Source organism: Amborella trichopoda, chromosome 12 (genome assembly GCF_054954075.1).
Source record: "Amborella trichopoda isolate Santa Cruz 75 chromosome 12, AtrichopodaSantaCruz75HAP2 v2.0, whole genome shotgun sequence".
In the NCBI taxonomy this organism is placed as follows: Eukaryota; Viridiplantae; Streptophyta; class Magnoliopsida; order Amborellales; family Amborellaceae; genus Amborella; species Amborella trichopoda.
Genome location: NC_142347.1, coordinates 6,151,352 through 6,160,903, shown reverse-complemented (window position 1 = coordinate 6,160,903; position 9,552 = coordinate 6,151,352). Strand labels below are relative to the sequence as shown.

Sequence of the window (9,552 nt, the reverse complement as noted above, 5' to 3'; positions counted from 1 at the left end):
TCATGTAAGGCTATCGGGATTTCAACACCGGGACTGCATCTTCATGCAGAGTCTAGATGTCTCTGATATTTTCTTTGATTATTTGAAATTGGTATTTTATATGAACCATGTATGGGCGTGTGCAAAAAAGATATGTTACACCTACTTGCATACTTCAGGTCAATGGAAAACTCAGATGTTTTATTTTTTATTTAAAATTTTTAAAGTATTTTTATGTGGAATTGAGGGCCTCCAACATCAAAAAGGCGCACCAGTAAAAAAAAACAAGTTTTCAAATAAAAAAATGACCAAAATACCTTGAGACCTTCATGGGTTTTTTGCTCTAATTTTATTTAAATTATTTGTTTAATAGAATTATTATTTTTAATTTTCAAAATTTATTTATTTTTTTATATCGATGACCTCCATGTCAAAGATTACATATCCTTAAAAATTAAATCAAGTAATCCATCTAAAAAATAGATTTTTCAGAGGTGACTCATTTTCTACATGAACTCATAAAAACCACATCGTGATTAAAATGTCTAGCCGTGGTTTGATGAAGCAAAAACATAGTATACGAACTGATGTGGCAACATGAATAGGCATTCACTTCTTCTAACGGTGGCAACATGCCGGCCCAACCCTGGCCCTGGTCCCTGGCCCTGGTCCCTGTCCCTTAGGGCCAGTCTAGGGCAGGGCAGGGCAGGGCAGGGTCACCCAGGCCCTACTTTTTTAGAGCAGTGTCAGGCCGCCCGGCCCATTGCCAGCCCGATGTGTGTGTGAGAGCGAGAGAGAGAGAGAGAGAGAGAGAGATTCCAAGTATAAAAAGCAGCATTAACCCACTGTTCTGATAAAGTTAAAACGACACAACAGGCATCTATCCAACATGGCCTACAAACTAATAAGCATTAACATTGCAGTTTCAGCTATAAGTTAATTCAAATCTTAAAATCCAAATCTTCTGAGACTCTGAAAGCATAAAGCATTCATTTCTTTTGGGCAAAGAAGAGCCCCCATCGCTGTTCTCCACCGGAACTCCTCTTCAGCTTTGCTTTCCAACCATTAACAATGTCGAAATAGTCCTCCTGTCAAACTTTGTAGAGTGAGAATGACTGAATTTCGAACTCATCATACATGCAATTATGACAGAATGAAACAAGATAAAGATGCACTAACCTCTGAGAAATCTCCAATGAAAGAATCCTTATCCTTCTCAACAGCATCCAGTTCCTTCTGTAACACCTTCAAGAACTGCAAGCCAACAAAACCTGTGTTATTATATATATATGAGGGAGAGAATAAGGCTAGTAGTTTATGGTTTTCGGCGAACCTGATCAGTACGATCCTCGGCTGTGACATCATGAAAGCCAGCATCCCTTAGCATCTGCATGGAATTCAAATAACAGTTGCAGAAAATAAATGTCTGTGATAAGAAGGGTGGAAATGATGAGAATCCAATTTAAGGCAAAGAACAATGAATGCAATGGGAGTGAGAGAGAGAGTAAGATGCAAACTTTACCTGACCATAAGCCTCCACATCGTGCAGATCATACCCTCGCTGCTTTATATACTCTGCAAATTCCGGTGAAGGAGGTCCACTTCTCTTGCAGTAATCGCTGATCAGAACCTTGCCTCCTGGCTTCAACCACTTGAAGAAGGTTCGAAATAGTGAAGGTTTATCCTGAACAGTTGATACCAGAATCAGTATTATACCCATGGATGAGTGAGAGATAAACCACAAACAATTGATCATGATGCTCTAAAAATTTATGTGAAAAAGCCCAAATTTACATCGACACAAAATAGATTAAAATTTAGGTGAAATGAGGCTTTACATGAATTTTGGTCAGAATTTACACTTAGTAAAACAATTAATAGAACAAAAGTCCAACATCCATGCATATCTGGATTTTGTATTTCGCTTGGAACTTTGGGTGGAACTCAGGCCAAACTTTGCTAAAGTTTGATTGGGATTTGGGTATTGATTTGTTTTCAAAGAATATGGTGAAGGTTAACTGGTCACCCCAAATGGGGGCTATTTACCTGGATATGGAGGATCGTGTCACGACTGTACATCACATCAAATGTGTTATCAGGATAAGTCTTCTTGGTGCAATCGGCAACCTCAAATTCAACCGCACATTTCCTTCCTATGGCTCTCTCTATAGCAAAGGAGATCATGTTGATGGACAGGTCAATGCCCACCACCTCAACGTCATATTTTTCTGCCATGTAAAAGTCCCCTCCACCTATGCCACAGCCGACGTCAAGAACCTTCTGGCCAGGCTTAAGTTCCAACTTTGAAACGAAGTCTTTAGTCGTTTCTGTTCAACAAGAAGCACTCATCACCACCACTAAAAAGCGCAGTTTGTTGCATTTGTGTGTTTGTGAGAGAGTGAAAGAAGGGGGGCGAGGGAAAGATTTGCATACCTATTCCTCCAGTGCTAACAAAACCTTCTCCGAACACACGTTCATAACGTAATATTCCACTGCAGTTATACTGCACATTGTCTAAGAAATGCTGAAAGCCCTTATCAACAGTCGAAATGACCTTTTGCCAAATCCAACAGATCTGCATAATTTACAAAACATTTTCAGTTAAATGGATCAGTACTTACTACACAACTAATAAAACTAGGAAGCAACCTGATTTTGAGTCCCTTTTTCATAGATCAAGGAAATGACCTGATTTTGGTCCTTTTTGTTGCGCACATAGGCTCCAATACATTTGCAACCAGTAAGTGAGAGCTCAAAGGAATTTCCATTGCCATCATTCAGATGACATTCCTTGAAAACCTGCATTAACAGTCAACGGCTAAGCCAATCTTATCAATCATATCTCCCAAACATCCGTGCAATATAAGAACCAATGAAGCAAAACAGGAAAAAGTGATAGAACTTTCAACAAGCTTCATGACACATCATGAACACTGGTAGAGGAGAATGATATTTGCATTCTTTAGGAATTATTTTCTCACTTAATGGGTTCTTATGAGGATACATATGAATCCTCTAATCCTTCTCTCACAAGTCACAATCTCTGCAAGCAAACACTAAATCTGAAATAATTGGAAGTTTGATGTAGTTCCATGGTCAAAAACCCCTAGCCATGTTTTCATTTGTAATCTTCCTTTTTTGCTACCGTCGTTAATAAAATGATTATGTACAATGGTCCAAGCTACAGTTCTGTTCAAACATATCTAGTGTCATATTTTCAGCATGTCAAACAAAAATTCAAGCTTAGTCAACAATCACTACTAGTATGCACGAGAACAATATTAGGATTGTCCTGGATCTTCATATGAGTAGTTTGAACTAAAATTTATAACCATAATATATTTTAAAATACAAACCTTTGTGTAGAATCTAGGCTCTCGATAGTGTGTGGGATTGTTTCTTCGTTTGCAATCACCAGATTGATGAAAGCAAGACTCTCTGAAAAAAATATATCCACCAACTTTCACCCACTGGAGAATCCTTTTTGCAAGGTCTTCAACCTGTAGCCAGATCATGTCTATTAGATTGCATATCTCTGCAGAACAACTCAACACGCGATGGCCTATTGCCAGTTTCATTTATACAGGCACTTTTCTGTAATCAAAAGACATGTACTTTAAAAATTCAGGTTCTGCACAAGTACATGTTTCTTATAGACAAATTAACATGTGCAGAGATGCAATTTACTCATTGCAAATGACATGGTAATGAGGGCTGAAAGGAAGACTTGTACAGGACGTTTAGGTTCTGCTTTGTGGGAAGGTAGTCAATCGAGGGTTTCTTTCTGTTTCTTTTCACTTCTTTGGTTGTGCAAAAATAGTTTAAAACATCCAAATTGAGGGAAAATGCTTACATAGGACTGTATTCAGGATCTTCATTGTCTAAAGTAACCATTTCAGGACCTTGGCCTCTATGTTTGAATTTCTTAGAATAGTGCTAAGGGACAATACAATCTAATACAAATTGCTTCCGCAACCAAAAAAAAATCATTTTTCGCGAATGTAGGAAACACACACAGTTGAGTTCCACTTCAATAGAAAATAGTAGACATCAAGAATTGTCATATCCACATGTATAACATTAAGACTTACTAGTAGATATCCTTAAGGAGTTTGTAGCAATTATAAGTTGTTCGTACATGGAAAATTTTGCTTATTTGTCTTATACTGGTGATTTAGAGATGATTCTTGATGTACTCATGCAGCACCACATGTTTTTTGCTAATGGATATTTCAGTCTTTTTTCCTTTTACTTAATATCAATGAGACACTCATTTCTCATTATTGATTATCAATCAGGTACTCATTTCTTATTGTCAATGAAAATCGTTTCTCTTTTAGATTGTGCACATAAAACCTATCAAAAAAACGCCTAGATTCTTTTGTACGAATGGTGAGAATATGCTACAAGGGCAAGCCTATGCCATCAGGTTCAGAGAAGCATTTGCAACTAAGAATGGCTTGATCTTTAGATCGGTTAATCATAAAAGATCGAAGAGAAACTGACTATAACTTTTTTACGTCCATGAGACAAGACAAGAGCTTTGAACAGATACTTCCACAAGTTAAACAATTCACTATTAGAAAAATAAATAAAAAATGATTGATGTATATACCATATCTCAAAATCAGTGAACACAGAAATGCATCAATTGATGAGAAATGGGAAATGATATACCTTATTTTCTAATTTGTTGGCTACATATGTTAGGATGCCATTTATAAGTAAATTGTGTGTGATCTGGGAATTGATAGAGTTCAGGGTTTCAACCATCTCATAACTTAGATATGTGAGAATGTATTGTACTTAAAATATTGCTTTGATTAGAAATAATGATTAGAAATAAACTATCTAGTCTGAACTCAATGGATTACCTCAGCGTCTGATAGATACATCAAGAGCCAGTTCGAAAATAACAAATCCACTGATTCTGGAGCAAACTGCAGCTCTGGAGATGTTACATCAGCACATACAAATTTGATGTTCTTATAATGACCATTGATTTTTTCATTCTGCAAGAACCAAGCAAAGTTCAAAATAAATAAGTTTATGTTCAGTTAAATAATAAAATTCACTATCCCATTGTTGTTACAGTTATGCATTGTGAACCAAACAAGAGGCAATAATACTGATACATATGTACCTTCTTTATCACACTTTTGATGAAGTCCAGTGCCGTAACATGACCAGCTTCCTTTGCCAATTCGCCCGTGAAGCGACCAATACCTGCTCCTAGCTCAAGAACATTTTTACCCTTGAAAGGTGGGAGAAGTGATAATACCTGACATGCAGTATATCAGTCAGTCAAAAAGGGAAACCAGCAACGATTACAACTCTTCCAGACACTAAATGTCCTATAGCACATCAAATATAATCATTCCAAAATAACCCAGATCTTCCATTGAGGATGTGACAGATGTACAACATGAAGTGGTCAATCCTATTCTTTTAGGAAATTTGTACAAGATAACTAATTAGAAAATGAAGAAAACATTGTGGAAAGATAGCACAGAGAGAGAGAGAGAGTTTCATGACAAAAGTAACCCAGTGGGCTTCCTTAGTCATGAAACTAAGATAGCTGCCATGGAAACATTGCAAAATTACCAGAATCTCATCATATCAATACCATGCAGCATATACTGAGGTTACCAGATTTGCCCCTCTTTTGACAAAGAAGCCAAAACTATGGCCTCAAAACCAGAATAACAAAAAAATATAACTCTACTACCCTTAATTTAAACTTCATCAGCAGAGCCCAACAACACTCGAAACATGTAATGAACCAACAAGAAATTTATAATTTCCATTAGATTTTTGCCATCCTTTTCAGAAGTAATAGAAGTAACTGGATTCCCTGAAGGCAAGAATGATTCAAATTTTTTTTAATGCTACCACTTGCCTTTCTGCCACCACGCTTTGGCAGATCTTAAGTAACACTAAGAGCTTATAGATGATTAACAAATGGTGTTGCATCACAAAGTCTGTGCGGTCAATCTAGCCTTTGGCACAACAATGAGACACCCTTCGCAATGAGAGAGGAGGTCTCGCAAAACAAGCTGTCCTATCGAAAACAATGAAGAAAAAAAGGAAGATAGTTTCTAGCAACTCTATGATTGAGTAATTTATTTGTTTTATATCTATTTAGAAACACAAAAGCATTGAAGAAATTGTTTAACCAACTTTTTCTTTCTTTCAACTGTAATTATCCTGAATATGAACAATAATGAATTTCAAATCCATGGGTAAACAAATATCCACAAAGAAAATGTCTGCTGCTCACTGAAAAATTTTAAAATTATATTTCCAGGTATTTATTGCTCATTTATTTTCCAGAAATATTTTTCCATTGCCAAGCAAACTGAATCACTTGCTATAAGAAAGAAAGCAATACAGCCAACAAGTTACTAGAATCCTTCCAGATTTATGCCTGCAAATAGAAACTCAGCACAAATAGTGACACCTAAAAACTCCACTTATCAGTAGCAAAAAGTAATCCATCTGGAAGGCAGATATCATCAAGGCCATAAGGAATATAAGTATCAATATCAGCCTTGCCACAACTTGGGAGTGTGTATAAGTGGAAAATGCTAAAACACTAAGAGGCCATGAACCACGACCTCCAAAATACAAACATACGCTAGGGAAGAAGTAAACCTAGGAATTTTATTTTCGTTTTCTTGACAAAAAAGGAAAAAACATGTGCCACAATAAAAGATTGCGCACTAATTCAAATAGACACAGCATACATAAGAGAATTTTCGCATCAATTGTTAATGCTTGATAGATAAGTATTAACTAATAAAATCGCATGAGCAACATGCCAATGGGCATGACAATGCCATTTGAGAAAAAAAAAATTGAAGTCAATTTCACAACCATATAAATAAGATGCTGATCCCCTGCATTCTAGCATTATAAGAATTCAATAAGATTCAAACTTCAAGACCCTAATAAAAATATTTATATTCCAGATAATCACAAAATAAAGTTCTCAGCTGATACTAGGCATTGAGAAATTAAAGAGGTTTTTTAATTTCTGCCAAAACAAGGTAACACAAAAACCTCAAGCATTGAGAAATTAGAAAACATATAACTTCAGAAAGGTATTATGCAATTTTTTCAAATTTACAAAGGACAATATTTTTTAAATTCAATCAACCTTTTAGTTTTCAATTTGTGCAGCCTATGAGTTTCTTGAAATCATGCAGATTCTTGTGACAATGGTTCAATATCCAAGGTCACATCAAGCAGGAGGTCGCCTGAAACAGTGAATATCTCAGAAACAGGAATCTGTTCTTATCTTTATATAACCAATCAATCATCAAAAGAAGGCCTGGATCTGGTCCCCTGTAACTTAACAGGGAGATCAAAACCTTCCAAGCATTTTGCAAGCTTTTCATGGAGATCTTACCAGTGGAATAGATATTTATGCATTTAACCTCCCAAATTTCTATAATTAACAGCTTTCCAGAACTTAGATCTAGAATTACTACTTAAAGTCTTTCACGAAGGCATTATAGCTTATAAGATGAGAAGTGCTGAAGGCGTGGAGAGAAAAAATGCTGTGGTGAACATTTTTGACAATCAATTGCCATTTATACTCTGAAATGAAAGTTTAAGCCTTCTGGGCAGAGAGAGAGAGAGAGGGGGGCTAACTCGTACAAATTTATACAAAGTTATTACTCCAAATTCCCTAATAACAGTTAAACGTAATATCTGGGCACAAAAGCGCATAAGAACAGCAATGCAGGATCAAGTGAAGATGATGCATGAGTTGATTTAATGGAATCAATTGGCATTGACAGATCATACGACAAAATGCTCTATAATCAGCGTCAAATTTATCTTGCAGATACATAGATAAATAGATGAATATAGAAAAAAAGAGATAGATGGATGGAGACAGAGAGAGATTACCTCAGGTCGTTCTTCCTTGTCGAGCTCAGCTGCTTTGCTATCAAGCATCATAGCTTCGACGGTCAAATCAGAAGAGTGTTCAATCCAGTAACTCTTCTGGATCTCCCTTTCTCCTGCAAAGCAAACCAAAATCAGGTCACATTGTGAACAGATGAAGAGAGAGATGGAGAGAGAGACAGAAGGTCACATTGTGAGAAAAACAAGAGAGAGAGAGAGAGAAAGGATACATTGTGTGAGAGAGAAACAGGATACATTGTGTGAGAGAGAGAGAACAGGTCACACTATGAGCAGAGAGACGGAGAGGAAAGGACACATTGCAGCAAAGCAAGAGAGTTACCTTGGGCGGCCATGACTTAATAGATTGATAGAGAGAGAAATGCTAAACGCAGAGCAGAGAGGAGGATAGAGAAGAAGAAGGAGGGAAGGGGGTTAGCTACGAAGAGCCTTGAATGGCGAGGCGAGATCTAGAGAATGTCCTTGATCTGCGGTCCTCACTTTTTCCCCTCTGTTGCATTGCTCATCTTCCTCCTTCCCCTGCGATCCCTATCCACAGGATACAACACAAAACTCTCTCTCTCTCTTTAACTTCCTATGCACCAGGAGACACAACAAACTCTCCCTCTCTCTCTAAGTCAGATCCGTATTTATAGATATTTCACACGTGTCTGAATATCCGGGCCTACGTAACGGCAACATACACGTGCCGCTTCCTTAGGGGCCACGGTGTTTAGAATTAAACATGCATGCGTAGAAATGCGGGCCTATTAATAAATCTATTTTTGAGATGGAGTTTTGGACTTAATTATTAAAAATATGTAATCACTAAAATTGGAGAACATGAATATGAATAAATAAATAAATTTTAAAAATTAGAAGTAATAATTTTAATAAAAAACATTTGAACGAATAATTTCTATTGTTTTTAGATGGAACACCTACTTGCATGATTGCATCCATCTTTAATGGATGGTTTACACTTTCTAGACTGCATATATAGAAATGCGTTTCAGCCCACATAAAATAATTTTCCTAACATCGTTTTTTAAAGAAGGATAGCCTTCTATGAGTTGGCCAACTCATATGTACATATGCGGCCCCCCACTAAAATTCAGTTTAGGTTATTTTTTGGGAAAATTACAAATAACCCTCAGTAATAGACTTCTAATGCAACTTACGTCCAACCAAACCTTTTTTCTCACTTTTAATCTTAAATTTAACTTTTCTAGCAAATACCCCCTCGAGTCATAAAAAGTTAAAATAAAAACTAAAATACCATCTGAAAAGCATGGGGTTCAGCACAAAATGGGGGCGGTCTGGAACTTTGCTTCTAGAAAACATGCAGTCCGACACAAAATAGGGGCAATCCGGCACTTTGGGCATGCGGTCCAGCACAAAATGGGGGCAGTTCGACACTTTGCTTCTGGAAAGCATGCAGTATGGCACAAAATAGGGGCAGTTCGACACTTTGGACGTATAGTTCGACACAAAATAGGGGTGATCTAATACTTTGGGTTTATGGAAAGCATGCGGTCCGATACAAAATAGGGGCGGTACACTTGGGCATGCGATCCTGCACAAAATGGGGGCGGTCCGGCATTATAGGCATTGTCATAAAAAACAAAATGATTTTTCTTACGTGAGCGGGTAGTTGCTAGA

The 9,552-nt window shown here is 37.0% G+C and overlaps 1 protein-coding gene across 2 annotated transcripts; it reads right to left on the bottom strand.

Annotated features, from left to right (window-relative positions):
- Positions 1-802: 802 nt before the first annotated feature.
- LOC18433651 (phosphoethanolamine N-methyltransferase 2) lies at positions 803-8,516 on the bottom strand. 2 transcript variants are annotated; one of them, XM_006843733.4, is made up of 12 exons: positions 8,234-8,516; positions 7,897-8,009; positions 5,123-5,260; positions 4,854-4,991; positions 3,336-3,479; positions 2,668-2,778; positions 2,413-2,554; positions 2,026-2,306; positions 1,502-1,663; positions 1,313-1,366; positions 1,159-1,233; positions 803-1,067 (listed from the first exon to the last, which is right to left on the bottom strand). In XM_006843733.4, the coding sequence occupies exons 1-12, from the start codon at positions 8,244-8,246 to the stop codon at positions 969-971; spliced, it is 1,470 nt and encodes a 489-aa protein (XP_006843796.1). In that variant the 5' UTR covers positions 8,247-8,516; the 3' UTR covers positions 803-968. The 2 variants fall into 2 exon arrangements, with proteins under 2 accessions (XP_006843796.1, XP_088708866.1); XM_088852740.1 differs by having other exon boundaries at positions 8,124-8,336.
- Positions 8,517-9,552: the final 1,036 nt, after the last annotated feature.

Bases quoted from the DNA above. Each gene is read 5' to 3' on its own strand.
- LOC18433651 (XM_006843733.4), bottom strand. The intron at 2,779-3,335 runs GTTTGTATTTTA...CTGTTAATGCAG, and splicing joins AGCCTAGATTCTACACAAAG to GTTTTCAAGGAATGTCATCT. The intron at 1,068-1,158 runs GTTAGTGCATCT...AAAGTTTGACAG, and splicing joins TCATTGGAGATTTCTCAGAG to GAGGACTATTTCGACATTGT.